The 27,718-nt window shown below is 38.5% G+C and overlaps 1 protein-coding gene and 1 non-coding gene across 5 annotated transcripts in view; one reads left to right on the top strand and one right to left on the bottom strand.

The window, feature by feature from the left end:
- RPS6KC1 (ribosomal protein S6 kinase C1) overlaps positions 1–27,718 on the top strand; it is a 204,114-nt gene that overhangs the window by 138,577 nt on the left and 37,819 nt on the right. For all 4 annotated transcript variants that reach the window (XM_027565622.1, XM_027565620.1, XM_027565624.1 and 1 more), the window contains 2 exons: positions 16,766–16,813; positions 18,021–18,153. In XM_027565622.1, the coding sequence (XP_027421423.1) occupies positions 16,766–16,813; positions 18,021–18,153 (181 nt within the window). The remainder of the gene's footprint in view (positions 1–16,765; positions 16,814–18,020; positions 18,154–27,718) is intronic.
- TRNAG-CCC lies at positions 3,134–3,206 on the bottom strand. Its single transcript has one exon. It is a non-coding gene; the product is annotated as a tRNA-Gly (tRNA).

The raw sequence follows: 27,718 nt of genomic DNA, 5'->3' as shown, positions 1-27,718 counted from the left end.
GTATGCAGGTCAGGAAACAACAGTTAGAACTGGACATGGAACAACAGATTGGTTCCACATAGGAAAAGGAGTTCATCAAGGCTGTATATTGTCACCCTGTTTATTTAACTTCTATGCAGAGTACATCATGAGAAATGCTGGACTGGAAGAAACACAAGCTGGAATCAAGATTGCCGGGAGAAATATCAATAACCTCAGATATGCAGATGACACCACCCTTATGGCAGAAAGTGAAGAGGAACTCAAAAGCCTCTTGATGAAAGTGAAAGTGGAGAGTGAAAAAGTTGGCTTAAAGCTCAACAATCAGAAAACGAAGATCACGGCATCCGGTCCCACCACTTCATGGGAAATAGATGGGGAAACAGTGGAAACAGTGTCAGACTTTATTTTTGGGGGCTCCAAAATCACTGCAGATGGTGACTGCAGCCATGAAATTAAAGGATGCTTACTCCTTGGAAGGAAAGTTATGACCAACCTAGATAGCATATTGAAAAGCAGAGACATTACTTTGCCAACAAAGGCGTGTCTAGTCAAGGCTATGGTTTTTCCTGTGGTCATGTATGGATGTGAGAGTTAGACTATGAAGAAGGCTGAGCACCGAAGAATTGATGCTTTTAAACTGTGGTGTTGGAGAAGACTCTTGAGAGTCCTTTGGACTGCAAGGAGATCCAACCAGTCCATTCTGAAGGAGATCAGCCCTGGGATTTCTTTGGGAGGAATGATGCTAAAGCTGAAACTCCAGTACTTTGGCCACCTCATGCGAAGAGTTGACTCATTGGAAAAGACTCTGATGCTGGGAGGGATTGGGGGCAGGAGGAGAAGAGGACGACAGAGGATGAGATGGCTGGATGGCATCACTGACTCAATGGACATGAATCTGCGTGAACTCCAGGAGTTGGTGATGGACAGGGAGGCCTGGCGTGCTGTGATTCATGGGGTCCCAAAGAGTCGGACACGACTGAGTGACTGATCTGATCTGGTCTGATGTAAATTCTAAAACAACATGGAAGGGAGTATAAAGAAGTGTGAGTAAAGACTGAGCTACTTAATGTCTCAGTCAGTCATTCCATTTTACACAATTGAAACTCTTAAAAAGTCTTTTTTTTTTTTTTCTCTTGAGCCAAGTACTGCTGCTTTAGTCCTTAGTACTGCCCTTCTCCAATAACCATTTTTTTTAGTTATTTCAAGACAGTGTGTTGTCTTTCCAGTTGGTATTGGTTTTCTGTTTGTTTCTTCTAGTTTTATTTTGCTTAAATTTGACCAAAATTTCAATCTGTTGAAATATCTTCAGACTTTCCTTGTACACACTTTTTGGTTTTTTCTGTAGGGTTAATATATTGCTTCCTTCTCTCCCCATCGCACTCCTCTTATTTTTTCCTATGTCCCTGTCCTTCTTATTTTTTACATTTATTACTAAACCATTTAATAAAACTTTAAAATGTCTCAGTACCATCAGGTGCCTCAGACAGTACTTTGGATCAGTGGTTTTCTTGTAGTCTTCTCTCTCGGATTCCTTCTTTGCTCTTCTCAAGTCTGGGTTGGTTTGTTCTCTTGGTCTTCTGCATAGATACCCTCATCACACTTTCACTTGTTTTCCTGGGAATTCCTTTCATCAATCTTCTATATTGAATTCCAGTTCCTGACCTTTCCCCCACCCCCACCTTCTTTCTGCTTGCTGGAGGCCTATAGGCTCTTCTTTCTGACCCTACTCTTTCAGAATTTCACAGTGATTTGTTTTGGTGGGATTTTATTTTATTTTCATTTGTTGAGTTGGGCATTTGGTGACCTTCAATTTGGATAATGATACAGATGTTTTATTAGGAGACCTAATAGTTTCAGTATCTGTATGCCTTATCTTTTAGGCTACTTGGTTTTCTTAGAAAAGAACTTTCCGGTCTCTTACTGAGGGATGTAGTATTAGACCAACCAAGATTCTGGGAGCCCAGTGGTTGAAGGAGGACCACTGTCCTCATCCATTTGGTGTGTAGGTCTTCATATAAGCCCTGTTTTCACTGCCACTCTTCAGTCCCTGCTTTAGCTGTCTGTAGTATCCGATTCATTCTGTTGTCTGTCTTCCATCTTTTCTCATCTCCTCTCTTGTTTTCTTTGTAGTCATTATTATATAGCTTTAAAAATTTCTTTCAGTTCAGTTCAGCTGCTCAGTCATGTCTGACTCTGCGACCCCATGGACTGCAGCATGCCAGGCGTCCATGTCCATCACCAGTTTCTACAGGGGATAGTGATCTGTGTTTCAGAGAATGTTAAATTTAACACTTTGTGTGGACCTCTCAGCTTTGTGGTGTCCATGATTTTGATCAACATGTCTTTGTTGACCTTTTTCAAGTTAACAATTTTTTTTTTTTCACCAAAATAGGACAAAGAATCCTGTAGATGACGTATAGCTAGAATAATTATTTCAAGTTGACCCAGTACCTTCTGGGCACTGCTAGTTACAACTAACCTTCAATTGTTTCAAATCAAAACTTAGGCATCCCAAGTTACTTGTAAGTTTAAAGGCATACACTATTCCCTTTATCCCCCTTTTAATATATACTATACTTGCCTCTAATCTGATTTTCCTCCAGTTCATTGTTGACACTGCTGTCAGAATAATTCATAAAATGGATGCTTTAGAAAAGTGATTTTTCCAAAGCTAGTAACTCTCTTGCTTATAAGCCTTTAATACCATCACATAGATTTTTAGGGTAATGTTTGCACTTCTTATCTAAGCCACAAAGACTGTTCCCAGACCACCTCAGCATGCTTCCTTGGGTATAGCCCTGTGGAACTTGTAAGGTACACAGGGTATCATGTTTTACACAGGATGTACCCCTCTACCTGGAGTGACTTTTTTTTTCCCTTCCTCACTTAATTTTGTCTCATTCTGAATTATTATTTTTTTTTTGAAAGAATTATTATGTTTTTAAATATCTTTTGCTGTGTCTTTTTAATGCCTTGAACCTTTCTGCCGTAGCATTCATGCATATTATACGGTAGGTTTACTTTTTAAATATTTATTTATGTGGCTGCTCCGGGTCTTAACTGCAGCATGCAGGATCCTCGATCTTTGTTGTGGTGTGTGGGTTCTTTAGCTGTGGCATGCGAGCTCTTAGTTGTGGCATGTGGGATCCAGTTCCCTGACCAGGGATCGAACCTAGGCCCTCTGCATTGGGAGTGCAGAGTCTTAGCCACTGGACCACCAGGGAAATCCCTGTATGGTAGTTTTTGATACTATTTCTATGCCTCCTTCAACAAGCCTTCACATGCCTCAAATACCAAGTATTTTTCTTCTTTTTTCCTGAAAATTAACATTTTTGTGTATTTTGATACAGTATCATAGACATCTATTAATTTTAGACAGGAAAGATAGTCTAAATCTTGGGCAGAAGATAATGTGTCTTTGAAGAGGAAGCCTCTATAAGATGTCAAATACCAGCTTGGTGACTATATCTTATTTAATTTTGTGTTTTTGACAGTTAGCATAGTTGACATTTAGCATAGTGACTTAGAAACAGCAGATACTCAATAAATATGTGTTGAAAAAAATGAATAAATGAATGAATGATACCTCTCTACTCACATTATCTTAAAAACAGGTAGGGACCATTTATTTTAATTGACCTACCTCCTCACCATTTCTCTCCAGGTCTTTTCTATTTCTATTTTTTCATTCATTCATTAATTCAGAAAATATTTGTTGAGCTCCTCAGTTCAGTTCAGTTCAGTCGCTCAGTCGTATCCAACTCTTTGTGACCCCATGGACCACAGCCTGCCGGGCCTCCATGTGCATCACCAACTCCCAAAATTTACCCAAACTCATGTCCATTGAGTCAGTGATGCCATCCAACCATCTCATCCTCTGTCGTCCCCTTCTCCTCCTGCCTTCAATCTTTCCCAGCCTCAGGGTCTTTTCCAGTGACTCAGCTCTTCGCTTCAAGAGGCCAAAGTATTGGAGTTTCAGCTTCAACATCAGTCCTTCCAGTGAACACCCAGGACTGATCTCCTTTAGGATGGACTGGTTGGATCTCCTTGAAGTCCAAGGGACTCTCAAGACTCTTCTCCAACACCACAGTTCCAAAGCGTCAGTTCTTCGGCGCTCAGCTTTCTTTATAGTCCAACTCTCACATCCATACATGACCACTGGAAAAACCATAGCCTTGACTAGATGGACCTTTGTTGGCAGAGTAATGTCTCTGCTTTTTCATATGCTTCCTTCCAAGGAGTAAGCATCTTTTAATTTCATGGCTGCAGTCACCATTTGCAGTGATTTTGTTGAGCTCCTGCTATATGTCAAATGTGATAATAGCCACTGGAGATATAATGGTGAATAAAACACGTGATCTGTACCCTCTCAGAGTTTATAATTTAGTGGGAAATAGCAGTTACAGTACAATGTGAAACTGTTTTCAGTGAGGGAAGTACACTAGAGAATTATGAGAACATGTAAGAGGGGTACCTAACTTGGGGCTCTCCAGAGGTTAAAGAAAGTAAAGTAAAGACATGAGAAATGAGTAGGGTTACTCATCGAAGGCTAAAGGAATGCCGTATTCAGAGGTATGCGAGACTCAGAGCATGCTTTCTTTCTAGCTTCTTCAACTGTGAATTTTTTCTTCTCTTTTCCTTCCTGCCTGCCTATATACAGTCCAGTCTTCACGACATAGTTGAAAGCTTACCTCCTCAACTGTAATATTCATCTTTCCTTTCTTTGAATTAAACTTAGTGTTCGTTTGTGTCTTATTTTCACTTTAGTTGCCTTAAATATATTGTTAACCTGTCTTAGAGGGCAGAAAGTATACCTTATTTACCTCTCTTTCTTTCTTTGATAATTCCTAATTAAACATATTGCTGTCTATCCAGTAAGGATTTAATAAATGCTTGCTGAATAGTTATAAAGGGGACAAAAAGAAATAATACATGTATTTTAAGGTTTCACATACTCTGTGAGGCTGCACCTCAAACTATACCACATGTTCAGGATCAGAGCAAGAGAGGGGTTTTGAAAACTGTCCAAGCATTCATCCCTCTCCCTTTTTCACCATCTCACGGAATACACGTGAAGATTGTTGGCAGGGAAATAGTTGCAGTCAATGAAATTGTCAGTTTGAGAATGAGTGTTGTGTCTTTGTGTTTCATATGTGCTTTGAAATACTTTGGAATGTTTTAAAGAACATCAGCACTTGGATTTTTAAACTAAATAAATGTTCTAGGTCATATTTAAAACACTGTTAAATTTTAATCAGTACCAAAATTTCGACTCCATCTGCTACAAAAGTGCAAAACTCATTTAAAACACTTAAAAATAATAGCATCTAAAGCTTTTTTGCCCTTGAAGCATTTTCTTCTGCATTGGAATCAGGCTGTCTCTGACATTGGCAACTTAGTTGGATACACATGATTGACTTGAAGATGTAGGCTCTGTGTCAGCCTCTTACCTTTGAAAGGTAGCATTTGCTGAGTACACACTACTCCAATTTTGAACACGATATACAAACTATGTGCATATATTTGCTAATTTTTAGGAACTTATTTCAGTTTCCAGAACCTATAAATTTATTCGAGTGTATTGACAGCACATTTAGCAGCCGAATGAAAATACTAAGGCAGAGTATGAATCAGTCTTAGTCTCAGTTCAGTCATTCAGTCGTGTCCGACTCTTTGCTCCTTGTTTTCATCACTATACTATACTGCCTCTCTGAATATAGACACCTATATGAGGCACTGATAAGGAAACATGATCAAAGTACACTATTAGGATGGGGGCAAAAGCAAGCTACTGAACAATATGTGAAATCCATTTGTTTTTAAAAATCAGAGAGATGAAGACAGAGTTCAGTTGAGTTCAGTTCAGTCACTCAGTTGTGTGACTCTTTGAGACCCCATGGACTGCAGCACGCCAGGCTTCCCTGTCCATCACCAACTCCCGGAGTTTACTCAAGCTCATGACCATTGAGTTGGTGATGCCATCCAACCATCTCATCCTCTGTTGTCCCCTTCTCCTCCCACCTTCAATCTTTACCAGCATCAGGGTCTTTTCCAGGGAGTCAGTTCTTTGCGTCAGGTGGCCAAAGTATTCGAGTTTCAGCTTCAGCATTAGTCCTTCCAATGAATATTCAGGATTGATTTTCTTTAGGATGGACTAGTTGGATCTCCTTGCAGTCCAAGGGACTCTCAAGAGTCTTCTCCAACACCACAGTTCAAAAGCATCAATTCTTCAGTGCTAAGCTTTCTTTGTAGTCCAGCTCTCACATCCATACGTGACCACTGGAAAAACTATAGCCTTGACTAGATGGACCTTTGTTGGCAAAGTAATGTCTCTGCTTTTTAATATGTTGTCTAGGTTGGTCATAACTTTTCTTCCAAGGAGTAAGTGTCTTTTAATTTCATGGATATTTTTTATCAGCTCTAGAGTATTAGGTGTTTCTGGCAAATGCAAAAAAAAAAAAATGTATCTAAAGCTAAGTATAACAGATCATACTTTTGAGTTAATTTTCATCTAAAGTTAACAGTGTCAAATCATTATCCCAAGTGAACTTCAGAATTCAAACCAAAAAAATAAAATAAATGGTTTCATTATGGAATTGAATGACATAAGCTGAACTTGGGCCTATAAACCCAGAACTTCAGAGTTTTAACCTCTCTTTAGCGTAATCTCTTTGTGGCCTTGGGCAAGTTGCTTCACAAAAACAGAAAACAGACAATCAAAATGAGAATGACAAAGGTGTAGAGATCTAGCTTTTAAAGCATTTGGATCTGAGAAGAGCCTCCTAAGTGGATGTTTTTCCTAGCTCTTCAGCCTTTCTGTTTTAAACCTGATTTCTCTGTCTTTTATATTCTGCCTTCTGCTGTATTTATATCCTGTTTTCTTACAAAGACACAGCATGTCCTTTAGAAGCATGTTTTATGAAGTAATAGATGTATAGGCCTAGGATTTTAAAAATTATACAAAGTAAAAGTTTTTTCATGTATTTATGTTTGTGTGTGTGTGTGTATATATATAAGACATTTCTGTATAGGTTACTGTTCACTGAATCATTCACTTCACATCCTAATATGAGATATCACTGAGGAATGGCTCACATTCATTGACATTCGGCTAATAGGAATATAAGAGATTTAAAATTCATATTTGTGGTTGAAATAATTACTCCCTGGGTTATTTTCCAGAGAATCACATGTGTTTTGTATTGCTGTAGGGCAGGACTAGATTTAGCTATTTGCCTAAGGATGAATAATCCAGGTGTTGGCCAAATGACTTTTAGATGGGAAGTAGAGAAACATCCTTAAAATCCTTTTTATCTTTTCTGATCCTGATATTAGTCTGTCAAAGAAAACAAACTTTGCCAGCCATATTTCAGTGCCCTTTGGAGGAATGAAATAGTGTGAGAATGACTGGTTTTTGAATTTTGAGTACATTACTTGTTTTTGCAAATTCTTTTAGCACCACCAAAATATGCTTACTTTCTTTTTTTTAATGTTATGATTCATAATATATTCATAACATTTTTTGGAAGATAAAGTTATTTTGATAATGTTTACCTGTCCTGCGTCTTGAGAAATCTGTGTGCAGGTCAAGAAGCAACAGTTAGAACTGGACAGGGAACAACAGACTAGTTCCAAATAGGAAAAGGAGTACGTCAAGGCGGTATATTGTCTCCCTACTTATTTAACTTACATGCAGAGTACATCATGAGAAACGCTGGGCTGGAGGAAGCACAAGCTGGAATCAAGATTGCCGGGAGAAATATCAATAACCTCAGATATGCAGATGACACCACCCTTGTGGCAGAAAGTGAAGAACTAAAGAGCCTCTTGATGAGAGTGAAAGAGGAGAGTGAAAAAGTTGGCTTAAAGCTCAACATTCAGAAAACGAAGATCATGGCATCCGGTCCCTTCGCTTCATGGCAAATAGATGGGGAAACAGTGGAAATAGTGGCTGACTTTATTTTTTGGGGCTCCAAAATCACTGCAGATGGTGATTGCAGCCATGAAATTAAAAGACACTTACTCCTTGGAAGGAAAGTTATGACCAACCTAGACAGCATATTGAAAAGTAGAGACATTACTTTGTCAACAAAGGTCCGTGTAGTCAAGGCTATGGTTTTTCCTGTGGTCATGTATGGATGTGAGAGAGGGACTGTAAAAAAGCTGAGTGCCAAAGAATTGATGCTTTTGAACTGTGGTGTTGGAGAAGACTCTTGAGAGTCCCTTGGACAGCAAGGAGATCCAACCAGTCCATCCTAAAGGAGATCAGTCCTGGGTGTTCATTGGAAGGACTGATGTTGAAGCTGAAACTCCAATACTTTGGCCACCTGACGCGAAGAGCTGACTCATTTGAAAAGACCCTGATGCTGGGAAAGATTGAGGGCAGGAGGAGGGGACGACAGAGGATGAGATGGTTGGATGGCATCACCGACTCAATGGACATGGGTTTGGGTGGACTCCGGGAGTTGGTGATGGACAGGGAGGCCTGGCGTGCTGCGGTTCATGGGGTCTCAAAGAGTCGGACATGACTGAGCGACTGAAGTGAAGTGAAGTGAACTGAACTCTATTTTTAGCTCTCACAATGACAAACTATGACCCTTTAAGAAATCATGATTATTATTGAAATTACAAGTGTACAGAGGTATTAACTGTGTTCTCCTGGGACACGCATACATACACTACACTACTGTATTCGGTTGTAGAAACTGTAGATAGTTGTGCTCAACAGGTTGTGTTCAATTTAAATAGAGGGCAGGACAAATGGGCTTCATCATGACAGTTCTTATGGTATATGAATGCTTAATAATGCCCTAGATTTAAATTAATTTATAACTAATTTGCTGTGGAAGTTTGGAAGAATTTTTAAATATCTGGATTAAGATTAGAATGAATTCTAACTAAATATATCTGTTGCCATTTTAAAATTAAGAATTGAAAGATGCTTTATATTCTCTAAAACATATTTTCTATATTGCTTTTTTCTAACTACATTTAAGAAACCAAAATAACCAACCTAGAAATCAAAGATGATGTATAAGAAAATTTCATATTAGTTAATTTCTTTTAAGATGAATATGTCAATTATTCAGTATTCTAATTGAATATAGCCAGGTTTTTGAGTTTCTCTCTTTAATATTTTAAAAGACACCACAATATTATGTTTCTCTATGCAGTATTGTGGTGAATATGATCATTACCTTAAATAAATGACATTTTTCAGTAGCCAGAAATCAGGGTTTTTAATTGCTGTTTTGTGAATTTTATAAAATCTCATCTCAAAGTACTTTGATAATATTTGAATGGTGGGTATGATGGTATACAGAAAATAAATCTTTCAAAGCAAAGTACCTTATTTTATGACTGCCTAAAATATATACTTATACCTTTATTATTATTCATAGATTAATATAACTTCAATTTTATATTTCATTTACCATATGCTTGCTTTGAATAAAATTACAGGAGATTTAAAAAATAACTATCCCCTCTCTTTTAAGGAAAAAATCATCACACTTATTTACTTAAGTAAATGCCATTAGTGGTAGTATTTCTCTTGGCTGTTTGTTCAGCCACTAGAATCCCTTGTGACCTTGGGTATGTATTCGAAGAGGTGACTGATGGTTCGTGATGTTCTAAATTTTCTGGTAGCTTGCCTGTTGCCTGCCTCTGGGTTTGTCATCGCCCTTATGCTGACTTAGGCAGTATTCCTTCAGTCTCTTATCTCCAGGCTTTGATGCATATGTTCTGAAGGTGGCCACAGTGACTTTGGGTAGCAGCAGATGGTGAACCTTCAGGCTGCCACCGGCTATACTGGTGTTAAGTTGGAAAGTTAACGTTTGATGAAGAATCAGTAGTGCATATGAAAGAGCTTTCACTGCTGAAATATCTTTTAATTAAAAAATTAGCATACTCAAACCTTTGCAAATGTGTGGGCATTTAAAGACGTCTAAGATCAGTTGTTTTCTCCTAGAGAAATTAGTTATTTACCAGCTTAGTTTTGTGTTGCTTGCTTGTCCTAATGTCATTCTTTCCCCCTTGTTCTGCCCCAATTTGTTTATAGTTAAGGCAGATAAGAAAATTAGGTAAACTGAAATGGGATGTTGTGGGGAATTAAATGTGTTTGGATAAACATTTAAACTATATTTTTATTTATGATAATTTAGAATTTAATAACTAGAAAACAATGTGGATCTTGCATGCTCATTGCATATAATCCTAGTAGATCAGTTCTGTTGTTTCCTGCATTTGAAGATATTTCTAGGCTATATAGATGCCTAGAGAACTCAGCCCACTTCAAAATGATATTTCACCTTGCTGTAAGTTGCGTGGTGATGTTTTTGGCTTTGCCATCAATCCACAGAGCAATATCCTTTTGGATTGTTTGTTCACTTACTTCACGATGTTGTGTTATTTTGGAAATTCTAGCAAGAATAAAACACTGATAAGATGCCAAAGAATTTTTTTTCTGTTTCCCGTCAGTCACAAGGGTAATTTTTATGATTTACTGAAAACAGATCCTTGAACTCTCCATCTTTTAGGATAGAGTTGTAAGTATCCATGTCTAATGTTGCTCTTCATACTTCAGTTCTTATCAGTGAAACTGAATAAGCACAGGACCATCCAGAACAGACTGGTTTCATGGCATAAGGGCAAGAAGTGCCTCTCCACTGTCTGTTCATGCTGACACTCCTGGTGCTGCAGTTTCTCATGGACAGAAGTGGTAGGCTGAGTATCCTTTGCTTTTTAGTTGCTGGGCGGTGGTACAGGGAACACTGCTAGTTTCTGATGTCCAAGAAAGAGAAAGTTAGACCCCGGTGGGAAGAATTGGAAGAGTTGTTCGTATTAAAGTTCACCAAGTACTCCTTGTTTTCTGGTTGTTGAATTTTTATAAGATGTCTCTCTTAAGAATAAGGTATGGAATTAACAGTTAACAGTCAAAATACATTTTGAATATTCTCAGCCTATGAAATGAGATGAGTTTTAGCAATAAGTGTAAGTAACATTTTATTATCATCATGTAGTATTGACAGGGAAAGCAAGGGTTTAGTACTTTAGGTTTGTGACTGTTTCTACAGAAGAATAACATTACCAGTACCTATAATGCTGCCAAGGTGAATTTAATGAATCTACTCATGGTCAAGTGTTGAGAACTATGTTGAGAAAAACTAGCTAACTTGTGTGAGTGGGCTTCTCTATTTTCTCTGGCTTCTTTCTTATGTTGATCCCCTTGTTCTCTGGTATATTTATATGTGAATTCTAAGTGGTATCAGTTGCACAACTAAAGTCCATTTAGATGACATCCAGACAACACGAATAATACCGTGACAACCGTTAGAGGAAAGGCAGTTTGTCCCAGTATGGCTATCTCTGTAGGCCTTTCTTAAACATTAAAAAAAGAAAAAACAAAAAAACTTTTATTAATTGTTTTGGAGTTCTGTGAAATAAGTGACACCAAAGTAGTGAGAGATGTTCCCTTGGATTACCCAGGTAATCTTTCTTCTTAAAGGAATTGGAGCTGGAGTTAACTCTAGAGGCTTACAGACTTTGAATGTCAGCATTTAAATTAAGTATCTAAAAAAATTAAAAAATAGATGACATATAATCTTCACCGAAGGGAACTTTCTGCACTTCCTCACCACATTCATCATGTCTTTATTGCTGTTTGTCTCTTTTCTTTTCTCCAAATTTATTTTTCATATGCCTAAAAATTAAATGTCATTTGATACTTTTGATATGCTCTCCCACCTCCCCTCTTTCCAGAGGTAGTACCTAGTTAAACCTAGTTAAATGTCAAGTCTTCCCCATTCTAGTTAACAAAATTTACTGATAATCAACTGGAACTTTTCTTGCTACTGTTGTGAAAGGAAAGTAGGCAAGTCTCATTGTGCTGGTGGAATTGAAGAACAGATGAGGCTAATCCTAGAGGGATAAGTTGTTTGCTTTTTTTTTTTTCCAGTTAGGAGCAGTGATTCTATATATTACCATGGGCAAAGATGGAGTAATCTCTCCTGTTAGACCATATGCTAATATAGTGCTGATAAGTGAGTGTGAAAAATGAAAGGGAAAAATACATTAATTGTATTCTCTCAATAAGGTATGCCATCCAAGATAATTATTTCATGACAGTTTGAGTTATAGAACTTGTTTTATCATGAAATAAAAGCTGGTTTTAGGAGCCTTTTATTGGAAAGACAATTGTATCAAATTAGTACTAGATTAGATTTTTGTCTTTATAAAGGTGAGCAAACCCATGAGCAGTTTTTAAATTGATGTGTTCTAGTCCACAAATGAACAAATTCTGTTTGAGGGTTAAAGAAGCTATTATTTTGTCCTTTATGCTGACAGCTTCATTACAGATTGGCCTACTGTTGGCATTAAAAAAATGTTTGGCTCCTTATGATCTTTGTGCATGCAACTATAATATTAATGCAGTGCTATAGCACTGTTCATTAAGAAATGACTCTAAATGAGGTTGAAGCGTGTAAATTTGGAAAGATACAGATGTTAAATGCAGTCGTTTCTCTTTGTATACAGCCGTATGGCTAATAATTTCCAAGTGGCTAAAGCTCTTGTTAGCAGGAGTGCTGGTGTGTTAAGAATGGCTCTATAAATAACTTTAAGAACTGAAGTTGAAGGTGCTTCTTTTAAAGACTATTGTTAACTAAACATTATTGCCAAACAGATGGAAAGCATTCACCAGCCTGATGTTTTTAGGTCTAATTATATTATCACCAGCCCTGTACGGCTCAGTTGAAGAGGTGTATCCAGAGGCCAATTTATAATCATTTAGCCAACACCTGTTTGGGAGAAATTGACAGTCAAAGGGCACATTTAAAAAAAATCACATATGTTCTTGTGTTTATTGCCTCAATGTGAACATTGTCTGGTCACAAACAAACTTGGTAGGAGGAGAAAGTAAATGTAAGCAAAGAAGCCCTTCTCAGCCAATGTTCATCGATCTTAATTTGGCCTTTTTATCTATCGACTTCATGCTTCATGGCTAAGTGAGACCAGCAAAGAGGTATCACTGCTGATTTACACAGGTACATATTGTCCAGTCGGTTAAGAAGCTTCTGGTAGGAAAAAAGTTATTTCCTTTGTACGGCTTCCATACCTTTTCCCTGGTGAAATGTTTTGGATTGGAATCTGGTGAGTGACTTTAAAAGAGTCACAAACAGATATGAAAACAAATGAGATTTAAGGGACACTGAATGTCTTTACAGGCTCAGTAGATGTTTATTGAGCTCTCCTTTACAGAGATGTGCCTCCTTTTGCACTCATGATATTGATTTGATTGTCAGGGTTCAGGCTCTTTGAATATATCTCCTTGACTTGGAGGTTCAAGATTGGTGGTGAATACAAGTTCCAGGGGAGAGCAGTCTTACCCTGTCTGAAAAAGGTTCAGACCTGATAATCCTGCTAACCGTTTCATTTTAGTGTTTTTCCTTCTCCTGATATACTTCTCTGTGGAAAGATACGTATACGTTTCCTCCATTTTCTTACCCCCCATTACTAACTCAGAGCAGTTCGCTTCTGTCCCCAGGTCACCGCATAGTGCAGTATTGAAAGTTTCACACGTGTGGGTTTGATCCCTAGTTGGGGAACGAAGATCCCATATGCTGCATGGTGTGATCAAAGAAAAAGGAAAAAGTATACTTTCCTTATTAGATTGTTGAATGAATTATGTGATTTGATTCTTTAAACCCCGTCACAGTGCCTGCTTGAAGCATTCTAGTAGGATAATTTCTCCTGTCTTTAGCTATTATTTTTAATGGAGAATTCTTAGCTATTCATATACATCTGTAGTCCTGACTTATTTTCTAAACTCCATTCCCACATTGCTATCTACCGTCCAAACTTTTATGCTTAAATTCATTCACATACGTTTAGTGAACAGTTACTTTGGGAGGTGGATAGGTTATGTGTTGCAGGAAATACAGTTTCTGCCCTGTATTAATTTTCTGTTGCTGCATTACAAATTACCACAAACTCTACAGCTTAAAACAACTCACTTTATTATGTCAGAGTTCTCTGGATCAGAGGTCTGACATGAGTTGCATTGGGCTGAAATCAAGGTGCCGGCAGGGCTGCTTTCTTTCCTGGAGACTCTGGGGGAAAACCCACTTTCAAGCTCATTCAGGTTGTTGGCTGTATTCCTTTCTTTGGGGTTGTAGGACTGTGGTTGCTAGCTCTCAGCCAAGGGTTGGTCTTTGTGCCTAAAAGCTGCCTGTTCCTTCCCATGCTTACTGTGAGTTCCTAGAGGTATGTGCAGTGTTTACATGTGGACCTCTGTGTCTTGGAGCCAGCAGTAGCACCTCTCTCTCATACTATGAATCCCTCTGATTTCCCCTTCTGGCATATCAGTTTTGTGCATCATTACAGTTCTGGACCGAGACAGTTCTCTAAGGGTTCATATGATTTGATTGAGCCCACTGAGATAATCCAAGGTAATCTGTTTTAAGGTCTGTATCCTAATTGCATCTGCAGAGTCCTTTTGGCCAATAACATAACATATTCACAAGTTATGGAGATTAAGGTATGAGCATCATTGGCAACTGTTTTTCTGCTTACAACATGCTGATGAAAAGCTTGAAGTCTGGTTGGGATATAGACCAAAGTGACCAAATAAAACCATATTGAAGAGGCTGGTATCGTATACAGTAGGAACACATAGGAAGACAAGCATCAGTGACATTTGAGCTGAATATGGAAATATGAGTGCTTGTTTGATAAGGGGCTGGGTGAACATTGCAGGGAGAAGAAGCTATAATAGTAACAGCAGTAATAGTAACAAGTGGCTGTACCAAGTACTTTTAAAGATTATCTCACTGAAATTCTCACAAATGGTAGATACTATTATTATCTACCATTATGGGCTTCCCTTGTGGCTCAGCTGGTAAAAGAATCTGCCTGCAGTGCGAGATACCTGGGTTCAATCCCTGGGTTGGGAAGATCCCCTGGAGAAGGGAAAGGCTACCCACTCCAGTATTCTGGCCTGGAAAATTCTACAGACAGTCTGTGTGGTCGCAAAGAGTCGGACATGACTAAGCGACTTTCACTTCACTTCACCATTGTATCTTCTACAGATGAAGCTGTAATATCTTCACATATGGAGTGGGAATGGTAAAACTATCTTACTGGGTAATTGAAAGAATTAACAATGATTCCACGTGACTAAAGCATAGCACATAGTAAACACTGAAATCATGGTAGGTGAAGGAGAGTGGAGGGTGGAAAAGAGAAATACTTAGGGGGTAGAATTGACTAGACTTCTAGGTCACTGGTCATGAAGGTGGGGACGGGAGAACTCACAGGACTTAAGGAGCTTTTTGATTTAGGGGGTTTCATGGGTGATAATATTATTTAATACTGTTAAGAGGTGAAACTGGGTTTTGTTTTTAGTGAGAAGAGGGCTTTGGGAAGAGAATAGGAGTTAAGGAGGTATCCGTGGGAGTATTTGTTTGAGATTAGATGGAGTAGAATAGGATCGATGAAGCACTCAGAAGAGGGGTCAAAGATGAAGTTGTCGCTATGACTTCAGATTCATCAGGTCTTAAACAGGTTCCTCATTTTAACTCGCCTGTTTGTTCTCAGCATTCTTTTATTTCCCCAAGCTTGATACCTTCTTTTACCCTTGGCTCCCATCACTGAAGAGGGCAGGAAAGAAGGCCGTGTATACAGTGCTGACAGATTGCTGGGTGTTTACAGATTTCTGTGTGCAAGTTCTCCCGCCACGGCCCATTTCAGACTGCTGCTTCATGTGCTTCTCTCTACACGAGAGACGACATGGGGTGCAAAGCCTAAGATACTTACTGTCTGTATCTCTCCAGGAATAGTTTGCCAACCTCTGCTGTAATGTCTCCAAAATGATAAGATCAACATGATATAAAATATGTAAATATCGAATATATTTATAAACTATAAATGTAAATATGGGAGGATAATTCCCTATCTCTGTTCACTCTTTTCATCAAGATGGGTAGGGGGAGTAGGTGGTTTGAGGGGGTGATGTGTGAAATTATGAGGGATCTTGAAGTCATTTTTGGATGTATGCTTTTCCTCTGAATAAGAAAAGTGACATGATATAACATAATGTTTTAAAAAGAAAACCTGCCTACTATTTTGAGAATAGAGCATAGGACAGCAAAGATGGAAGCAGAGAAATCTGTTGGGAGGCCATTGTTATAATCCGGGTAAATCTTTGTTTTATTCAGGGTAATACCTGTGGAAGGGGTGAGGTGAGTTCAGATTCTGGATCCAGTTTGAAGAGAGAGCTGGCAGGATTTGCTGATGGGAAAAGAGGATTTAAGGATGAGTCCAGGATGGAGAAGTAGCACCAGAGGGTGCCTTGGGTTGAGCCTGAGTTATTGAGATCACATTGTAGCAAGTGGCTACGTGTGAGGTTTTGGGAAGAAAATTGAGACTTCAATTTCTGTAAAACAGTTATTTATTTATTCATTTTTTACTTAGCCACTTAATGTTTCATAAGGAAAAGTTCTTTTTCTAAAATAATTTTTCCTTTTAAGAATTATATTTTAAAATAAATCTAGGAAAACATGGTAGAGTTTCTAAAATATGGCATTTTTAGAAAGGAAATAGCCTTTGGATAAGAGTTTTCACTGTGTGATTTGGTGACTTTTAAAAAAGCCTATTCACAAATTAGCGGTTTTGGCTGAGTCAGTTTCAACACTTTCTCCCCAAACCTTTAGTATGGTTTCAAAAAGTTATGAGTTCGTATTTCATTATATTGTAAATAATTTATTACTCATGTCTTTTTTTGTAGGTTTTACTTGTAATGGACACAAGGACAGAACAGACATTTATTTTAAAAGTAAGAATTTTTCTGTTTAATGAGTTTAGAAATGTATTTTCAAATTATGCTTCTGAAAGAAAGTATTTTTTTTCTGGGTGTTTGAATGTTTTTTTTGTGTGTTTACAGTCATCTGGATTCACTTTATTCTGTGTCCTTCCATCACAGTTGATAAATACTCTGTAGCATACATTTAAAAAGAGTGGAGGAAATAATTTGGATAAGTTTAAGGCTCCTTTTATACTGTTTAAATGTATAGTGTATAATTTAAGTACATCTCTAATATATTTTGCATAATTTATGAAGACCACATGCAATCATACGTTTGATTATGATTACAGTTCTTAAGAGCTGAAATTTTACCTTAAAGTCTTTGTTAAAGGTATTTGGAAAAGTGTTATCTACGTCCCTGGCCGTGTCTTTTACCTAAATTCAATTTTGATTCTCTGTATTATTCAATTTGTAATTAAGTGAATAAGGGAAGAACCCCCCCCCCCAATTTTGTAATTTCAAAATTATATTTGAAGTGGATTTTGATAGTGCAATATTCTAAAAGTATCCTAATTTTAAGCATTTCCTCAGCATCCAGAATTAATGAATTTCAAATTAGTGTTATGTTTTTCTGATATTTTTCCTTTTACTTATCAGCATGGCAGTAGGTCACATTGACATACACTGAAATAAAATTTTCTCTCTGTGTGTACTTTACTGCTGCTATTTCCTCAGGTTTTTAAACCAGGGTGTGATGTGAGGAACTCCACATACCTTGTTCCTTTGGAGAAAACTTAAAATGATCTTCGTATTTTTTTTGGAATAGAATTTCAAAACTGCCTGTTTAATCTCGGAATACCTTTTGTGTCTCAGGAATTTGAATTGATCTCACGATGTCTGCTGCTTTGAAGATACACATAAGTAAAATAAAACTTAAGAAAAGGTCATAGAGAAATAACTGTGTGTCATCCTGATGACTTAGTTTGAGAGCATCTCTAATAAAAACACTGACCCACGTAATTGATTTTAATGGCAGCTTTGTGGCATCTTCAGTGCTCTGGACTCACGCCAGATGCCATCAGCAGAGCCTCCAGGGACCGAGGGGCATAGAGCAGCAGATGAGTGGTTTCTCTGAAGCCCAGAGTAACTCGGATAGATTAGTTTGGTTGATAAACACAGAGCACAGCAGGCTCCAAAGGCAACTGAGGGTACAACTGACCTTTTTGTTCTCTGTCAGGGTCTAAGGAAAAGCAGTGAATACAGCAGGAACAGAAAGACCATCGTCCCCCGCTGTGTGCCCAACATGGTGTGCCTGCACAAGTACATCGTTTCTGAGGAGTCAGTATTTCTTGTGCTGCAGCACGCAGAAGGTTGGTTTGTAGCTTAAATTGTTTATGCACTGAAGCCGAGCACCCTTCTTAGCTTTTTAGTTTCTATAATGTCCTTCTTCCTTCTGTCATTACTTGAGTGGATAAAACATACGAAACACATGTGAGAAACTGTTTCCTATTCCTCTGCTCGCCACCTGCCCCCCCACCCCCGCCCACTTTGAGTTGCGAGGGACAATGAAAGCCCAGGCGAGCAGCAGATTTCATTTGAACCGTAGGAACATTCTTAGATACGCTTAACTGCTTCCTTACTCTGAGGATGGGTCCAGTATGACGAGAACTTTAATGCGGCCGTGTGCTGAGAGGACTAGGGTTTATTTTAGGGATTTCTCTTGTTCTTTGCTGAAAAAGATACATTAATGTTAGATGACAAAATGAAAAGCATCCCCTGAAGAATTAATTAATTACCTCCTTTTTTAGAAGGCGTAGGTATTTGCTTAACGTTTGACATTAACTAGTTATTCTGATCTGGGTTTTTATGAATACAGCCATTGGCATCACATATGGGTACAAAGCAGAGGCGCAGTGCTCTGCCTTCAGACTCTTTATGAGATTTCAGCTCTTAGTAAAGGGAACAGGTGGCAAAAAAAATACTACGTTTTGGTTTGTTTTTGCCCTTTAACACCTGAGTTTAAATAATTAGTCTTCTATTAAAATGAACACAGCATATAAATATAAATGCACAAGATAAACAATTGCCTTTTGGATTTTGAGAGATTTTTTTAAGTGGTAAAGAAAATTAAATTATTTTCTATGTTTCAAGAAGGTGTTGTTATTATTTTTACATCACTGAGAATAAAGAACTGTTGTGCTTTAGTAATAGGCGTAACATTTGAATTGAATGCATTTTGCTAGGAAAATGAGTCATTGCTTTGTGGAATGAGGTCTCTTATGATAACTAATGTAAGATTTTTGACAGGGGCAATAAACTATTAATATTGTTTATTATGAAGTACAGCACAAGATAACTACAGATGGAGGGAAGACCTCCATATGTAGTATTTAATAGGAAATTCAGAAGGGGCTCCATGGTCTCTCAGGTATTAAGAGAGTTAATTGCGTGTGTGAATTGGATAACTAATTCACCTTTGTTCAGACATTATAGACAGCTTTTATCTGAGGATACCAGTGCATTACAGACATTATTGAATTAGAGGTCATGTCATCTGATAGCGAAATACAGCCACCTCTGGTGTGGAACAAAATAACTTGCGTAGTAATAATCCATAATAATTTAGAACAAGGTCAGTAGGATGAATGTAATTATAGTCAATATTCTATTACCCAGTGTGGATTATTCATGTTGGAGATAATCTGTGGTAAATTTCCAATCCTGGTTTACCTCTGCTATTTGAGCTTCCTCTTCCTGTTTTTCCTTTTCCTTCTCCAAATACTTAATTTTTTCTTATGCCATCTTATCATTTCTTATACTTCTTAAAGCTCATATTTCAACTGATTTTACCTTGTTACTATAGATGATATTTATAATCTGCTTTAAAGCCATAGACATGTGGCTTTCAAATTTTTCAGTGTTTTAGATTGTCTTCACCAAATTTCTTTTCCTTTGCTGTTGACCATGCCTGACTTTGAATGATCATATGGCATGGAATTTGTCCTGGATTATTTAAATGGGGGGAAGGTGGGGGGATGGGGGTGGGGAGAGGAGAGAAATTGCTGTTGACAGTTTATTTCAGGTGTTTATTGTTTAATTTTTAAAAGATTTGATAATACAAATAGATTATAGTAGAAATAGGGACTCTGGATTCATTTAATATTCAGCAAATTTATTGAGTATGTACTGTCTATTAGGCTTTTTTTTCGATGAACAAGACAGGAAAATAAACTTAGATTCTTCTTGTGGAGAGTCAGACAGAAAATGAAAGAGTGATAATATCAGCTAATAATGGGGACTGTACTCATTTCTGGGGTTTCCCAGGTGGTGCTAGTGATAAAGTACTGGCCTGCCAGTGCTGGAGATGCCAGAGACAAGGGTTCAATCCCTGGATTGGGAAGATTCCTTGGAGGAGGGAATGGCAACCCACTCCAGTATTCCTGCCTGGAGAATACCATGGACAGAGTAGCCTGGCTGGCTATGGTCCATAGGGTCACAAAATATTGAACACGACTGAAGCGACTTAGCGCTCATTCATACTCATTTTTAACAGAGATCTAATAGAGAGTGACTGGGTGACAATTTTAGTTATTCAAGGAAGGCTACTCTAAAAAAGTGACATTTAGAGGAGTTCTGAATGACAAAAGAAATAACCCTTTGAATGTAAGGTGGAAGCCCGTTCTAGTAGGGATCAGTGTGAAAAATCGAAGGCAGAAGTAAACTTGGTTGGTTTGGTGAACAAGAATGGAGACCATTCAGTTGGATCTAGCAATCGACGGCTTTGGTGTTACATGAAGCTACGGAAGAAGCAGGCAGGAGCAAGGTAGAGACTTTGGCTTTCATTCAAGGGCATTGGGAAGTGATTGGACATTTTAAGCAGTGACACGATCTGGTTCACATTCAAGAAAATCCCTCTGACTGTTATATGTGGAATGGATTATAGAAAGTCAAGAGGAGACGCAGTGAGCGGGCTAGTAAAATCGCCTGGGCAAGAGATGATGGTGGTATGGCCTTCTGGGATACTATGGAGTTGCTTTGAGGGTAATTAATGGGACCCTATGTGGGCTTCCCTGATAGCTCAATTGGTAAAGAATCTACCAGCAATGCAGGAGACCCTGGTTCAGTTCCTCAACCGGGAAGATCCTTTGGAGAAAGGAAAGGCTACCTACTCCAGTATTCTGGCCTAGAGAATTCACAGTCCATGGGATCCAAAGAGTTGGACACGACTGAGCAACTTTCACTTTCACTTTGCACTTTCAGTGGGACCTATGATGGATTTAAAGTTAGGGGGAGGAGAATTTAGGATGCTTTCCTGGATTTGGCATGAGCAGTCAGGTGAACTGGATGGGGGACAGTGTGTTACCTTTTACGTGTCGCTGGTACTTTGTTACCTGTGAAATAGGAGGTTGTGCATTTATCATAAAAATATCACTTTCATATGCATGAGTGGCTATTACTGAAAAAGTAAACATTGAAGAATTGTTTTCTCCATAATATAAATGTTTGAACATTTATGGTTTGGGCTTTAACTTCCCTTTGCTTACAGAACTATTCATTTTCCACACAAGTCTCTTGGACTAATTTTCTTAACATTTTAATTCATTCAATTAGAAATATTTTGGGCACGCTCTGGACTCTTAGTTTTAACATGCGTGCATGCACGCTAAGTCGCTTCTTAGCGTGTGTCTGACTCTTTTGTGACCCTATGGACTGTAGCCCACCAGGCTCTTCTGTCCATGGTATTCTCCAGGCAAGGACACTGGGGTGGGTTGTCATGCCCTGGGATCTTCCCAACCCAGAGATTGAACCCACGTCTCTTATGCCTTCTGGATTGGCAGGCAGGTTCTTTACCACTAGCGCCACCTGGGAAGCCCTAGTTCTAACATGTGCTGTGCTCACTCACTCAGTTGTGTCCGACGTTTTGCAGCCTCATGGACTGCAGGGTGCCAGGCTCCTCTGTCCATGGGGTTCTCCAGGCAAGAATACTGGAGTGGCTTGTCATGCATGCCCTACTCCAGGGGATCTTCCCAACCCAGGTCTCCTGCATTGCAGGCAGATTCTTTACCATTTGAGCCACCAGAGGAGCCCCAGTTCTAACATGGTAATGAGCAAAACGAAGAATATGCCCTCATGGAGTTAATAGTATAGAGGCAGAGCAGACAATAAGCAAATACATTGGTAAATATATGAGGGAATGCCAGAAGGGTGAGTTGAGGGTTTCTATTTTACATAGAGTGGTCGATCTTATTAAGAAGGGAACATTTGGCAGATGACCTGAGGGAAGTGAGAGAGGGAGCAGATGTGGACGTGGGAGGGAAGAGTATTTTGGCAAAGAGAACAAGCTCATAGGCCTGGAGGCAAGAGTGTATTTGCTGTACAAGAAACAGCAAGGTCAGCGGTGGCTGCAGCAGAATGTGAAGAGTGACAGGAAATGGTCTCGTGGAGGTGGGGACACATGTGGACAGAGCCGGTGTGGCCTCCTCAGACACTTTCAGAACATAGTTTTATTCTGAATGGAGAAGAAGTTACTGGGGCATATTGAGCAGAGAAGTGACAAGGTAGGGATCACTCTGGTTGCTTGGTGAAAAACAGAATCTAGGAGGAAAAATAGAATTTAAGAGGGAGACCACTTTGGAGGTTGTTGAAGTAATCCAGGAGAAGTCAGCGCTGGTGTGGACACAGAGGTGGAGGTGGTAAGAAATGGTTATTAGATTGTGAATGTATTTTGAAGACAGAACTGGCATGGTTCTGCCTTGTATGACTCCATGGTTTTGGGCTCAAATAACCGAAAGAATGGTTTCCATTTACTAAGATAAAGAAAGCTCTGGGAAGAGTAAATGTAGAGAGAAAAATGAGATTCGGTGTTGGACATTTGAGTGTGAAAGTGAACGTGTCTGTCTGACTCTTGGCAACCCCTTGGACTGTAGCCCACCAGGCTCCTCTGTCTATGGAGTTCTTCTGGCAAGAATAGTGGAGTGCGTTGCCATTCCCTTCTCTGGAGATCTTCCCAATGCAGGGATCGAACCCAGATCTCCCACATTGCAGGCAGATTCTTTACCATTTGAGCTACCTGGGAAGCCCCTTTTGAGTTTGAGATGCTTATTAAATTAAATTTCTAGGTGGTGTTGAGTAGGCAGTTGGAAATGCCAGACAGGATTTTAGGAGAGAGGGTTAAAACAGGTATTGTTCCTGTGAATGGATCTCTTAATTCTGTTTGAAGAAGAAAAGGTGGGAGAAACAATATATTCAGTCAAGGCTACGTGTGTCATTAAAAACTTTAGGTTCCTAAGATTAGAGATTATGATTCATTGTGTAGACAGATACCTGCACTTTCAGGAATGCTTGGCACACAGAAGGTGCTCAGTGTATAACTGTTCAATATTGAGTAAGAAAAGATGAATGATTAGGTTATAAGAAAGTGGAAAAGCATCTGAGCATGAACATACCAATTAGGTGGGGGATAGGAAAGAGTTTCTCCTTAAGATACCTGGGGACCCAAGGGATAAAATTATTCTTATTAGCTAGTTTCTAAAAAATATTATAAAATGAATATAGAAAGAAATTTACGCTAGATGGAAGTCTATAAAATAGAAATGGAAATTCTTCCTTTTTCACTTTGATGCCCAAGAAATAGGAATATTGTCAGAAACTTCCTTTGTATATAAACATACACTCCTCCCTCTTCTTGCCTTTTCGAAAACCAGCTTGAACATCTGGAAGTTCACGGTTCACTTACTGTTGAAGCCTGGCTTGGAGAATTCTGAGCATTACTTTGCTAGCGTGTGAGATGAGTGCAACTGTGTGTTCTTTGAGCATTCTTTGGCATTGCCTTTCTTTGGGATTGGAATGAAAACTGACCTTTTCCAGTCCTGTGGCCACTGCTGAGTTTTTCAAATTTGCTGCCATATTGAATGCAGCCCTTTCACAGCATCATCTTTTAGGATTTGAAATAGTTCAACTGGAATTCCATCATGTCCAGTAGCTTTGTTTGTAGTGATGCTTCCTAAGGCCACTTGACTTCACATTCCAGGATGTCTGGCTCTAGGTGGATGATCACACCATCGTGATTATCTGGATCGTGAAAATCTTTTTTGTACAGTTCTTCTGTGTATTCTTGCCACCTCTTCTTAATATCTTCTGCTTCTGTTAGGTCCCTACCATTTCTGTCCTTTATTGTGCCCATCTTTGCATGAAATGTTCTGTTGGTATCTCTAATTTTCTTGAAGAATTCTCTAGTCTTTCCCATTCTGTTGTTTTCCTCTATTTCTTTGCACTGATCGCTGAGGAAGGCTTTCTTATCTTTCCTTGCTGTTCTTTGGAACTCTGCATTCAAATGGGTATATCTTTTGCTTTTCTCTCTTGGCTCTTTGCTTCTCTTCTTTTCACAGCTATTTGTAAGGCCTCCTCAGACAGCCATTTTGCTTTTTTGCATTTCTTTTTCTTGGAGATGGTCTTGATCCCTATCTCCTGTACAATGTCACCAACCTCTGTCCATAGTTCTTCAGATCTTCAAGCTGGTTTTAGAAAAGGCAGAGGAACCAGAGATCAAATTCCCAACATCCGTTGGATCATCAAAAAAGCAAGAGAGTTCCAGAAAAACATCTATTTCTGCTTTATTGACTATGCCAAAGCCTTTGACTGTGTGGATCACCACAAACTGGAAAATTCTTCAACAGATGGGAATACCACACCACCTGACCTGCCTCTTGAGAAATCTGTTTGCAGGTCAGGAAGCAACAGTTAGAACTGGCCATGGAACAACAGACTGGTTCCAAATCGGGAAAGGAGTACGTCAAGGCTGTATATTGTCACCCTGCTTAAACTTATATGCAGAGTACATCATGAGAAACGCTGGGCTAGTGGAGCACAAGCTGGAATCAAGATTGCCGGGAGAAATATCAATAACCTCAGATATGCAGATGACACCACCCTTATGGGAGACAGTGAAGAGGAACTCAAAAGCCTCTTGATGAAAGTGGAGAGTGAAAAAGTTGGCTTAAAGCTCAACATTCAGAAAACGAAGATCATGGCATCCGGTCCCACCACTTCATGGGAAATAGATGGGGAAACAGTGGAAACAGTGTCAGACTTTATTTTTTGGGGCTCCAAAATCACTGCAGATGGTGACTGCAGCCATGAAATTAAAAGACGCTTACTCCTTGGAAGGAAAGCTACAACCAACCCAGATAGCATATTGAAAAGCAGAGACATTGCTTTGCCGACAAAGGTCCCTCTAGTCAAAGCTATGGTTTTTCCAGTAGTCATGTATGGATGTGAGAGTTGGACCATAAAGAAAGCTGAGTGCCGAAGAATTGATGCTTTTGAACTGTGGTGTTGGAGAAGAGTCTTCAGAGTCCCTTGAACTGCAAGGAGATCTAACGAGTCCATCCTAAAGGAGATCAGTCCTGGGTGTTCATTGGAAGGACTGATGTTGAAGCTGAAACTCCAATACTTTGGCCACCTGATGGCGAAGAACTGACTCATTTGAACAGACCCTGATGCTGGGAAAGATTGAAGGCAGGAGGAGAAGGCAACGACAGAGGATGAGATGGTTGGATGGCATCACTGACTCAATGGATATGAGTTTGAGTAAACTCTGGGAGTCAGTGATGGACAGGGAGGCCTGGTGTGCTGTAGTCCATGGGATCACAAAGAGTCAGACATGACTGAACTGAACTCCCTCTTCATCTTTCTGATATTTAAAAACAAATGGATTTCACATATTGTTCTATAGCTTGCTTTCCCCCTGTCCTAATAGTGTACTTTGATCATCTTTCCTATCAGTGCCTTGTATAGTTGTCTATATCCAGAGAGGCAGTATAGTATAGTCATTGAAAACAAGCATCTTAGAGCCAGACCACATTAGCTTGAAGGTGGGTTCGTAATTTACTAGTGGTGACCTTGCACAAGTCCCTTGGACTGCAAGGAGATCCAACCAGTCCATTCTGAAGGAGATCAGCCCTGGGATTTCTTTGGAAGGAATGATGCTAAAGCTGAAACTCCAGTACTTTGGCCACCTCATGCGAAGAGCTGAGTCATTGGAAAAGACTCTGATGCTGGGAGGGATTGGGGGCAGGAGGAGAAGGGGATGACAGAGGATGAGATGGTTGGATGGCATCACTGACTGGATGGACGTGAGTCTCAGTGAACTCCGGGAGTTGGTGATGGACAGGGAGGCCTGGCGTGCTGCGATTCATGGGGTCGCAGAGTCGGACACGACTGAGCGACTGAACTGAACTGATGCCTCTGTTTCCTTATATGTAAAATAGGGATAATAAGAATTATGTAATAGTTATATAATTAACTATAATAATTACATAGGGTTGATGTAAGGATTAAGTAGTTGATATATGTAAAATACTTAAAATAGTGCCTAGTACATGTTTGCAGTATTGTTGTTTTATTTATTTTTGAGTAGATGCAGGGTATTTATTTCGCTGTGCTGATTTACTGTAGTTGATTTAAGTAGTCCTCTGTCAATTGTTGTTTAAATTGTTTCTAGTACTTGTCCCTATACATCTTTGTACATTTTTGTTTTGAGAGTTATTTAAATAATAGTTTATTCTAATTATTATTTATTACAATAAATTATTTAAATAACCAATAATTTATTAGAATTAAATGAAATAACCTAAGTGTATAAATATTTATTTAAAATTGAATTAATTAAGTAATAATAAATTATTGTTTATTTATGGAACAAATTTCGTGAAGTAGAACTGCTGGGTCAAAAGATGATTTTTGATCATTTGTTCAGAAATATTTTATCTCATGTATTAAAACAATTTGAATTCTGATAAGTAAATTGAACAGATTTTCTTTGCAATCTTGTAGAAAACCAATAGATGAAAATCTTAATGAGAGAGAATTCTTAATTAAACTTTATGGATTGCTATTTTTGTAGCTTAAAATAGCTAATATCTACAATTTTATATGCTTCAACAGGGCTTAGAAAAGTGTCATTTATATTAGAGTATTAAAAATTATACATTTTTTAGATATTTGCTATTTCTATTTGTGATTTAGCAATAATGGGATTTTCTAGGTTAATGTCATTAATGTTACAATAATAATGTTAATGTTTGTGTAAGCTTGTGTATTAGGCCTGATCTTAACTCTGTAGTAAGTAAAACCCATTCAGCTTCTGTGGATCAGGAACTTTGTGGAATAATATGTTTTTTGTAAGTTATGTGTCTTCATGATTTTGTAATTGAAAAAAGTATGTCATAGGACCAAATTTTTGTTTCTGTAGCTCTATATTGAGCATTAAATCTAACTGGGGCCCCCAAATAGAATGGAGATGAGCTGAAACAGTTTTTTTCTCTCTGGAAAATGCAGTTTTTATATTTTGTGTTAGGGTACTCATTTAGGCTAGTAACAAATTTCATAAAGAAAATGCCGACAATTATATTAAAATTTTATCTGATAATGAAAAGAATGGAAATTAAATAAGATGCCATAGTTGATTAATCAAATTGGTAAACTTGCTAATGTTCAGTCTAGGTAAGATGCTATGAAGATGGCTCTGGTACATGTTGTAATAGGAGTGGATTCTGGCATAGCCTTTCTGTAAAGCAGTTTAATGACACATATCAGGAGCATTAAATATATTCATACTTCCTGACCTGCCACTTTCATTTCTGGTATTCTGTCCTGATGAAATAGTCAGAGGTGTTAAGTATTTGTAAATTAAACTATGAATATACAGTATTTAAATTCTAATTTAAAAGACTGGAAGCAAATGTTCAACAGTAGAGGAACATTTAAACACCTTATCTGTCTATCTCATGGATATGCTCTGTAGCCATTCAAGTTTGTATTCTCATGAAATGAGAAAATGCTTATGATAAGATGTTAGTTATGAAAAGTCTGAAAAAAATATACTAATGGTTAATACTGTTTGTGGTTGAATTATGTATTCTGAATTTTTTGCTG

The sequence above is a fragment of the Bos indicus x Bos taurus genome, chromosome 16 (genome assembly GCF_003369695.1).
Source record: "Bos indicus x Bos taurus breed Angus x Brahman F1 hybrid chromosome 16, Bos_hybrid_MaternalHap_v2.0, whole genome shotgun sequence".
NCBI classification, from domain to species: domain Eukaryota; kingdom Metazoa; phylum Chordata; class Mammalia; order Artiodactyla; family Bovidae; genus Bos; species Bos indicus x Bos taurus.
This window is presented reverse-complemented; position numbering and strand designations above follow the sequence as displayed.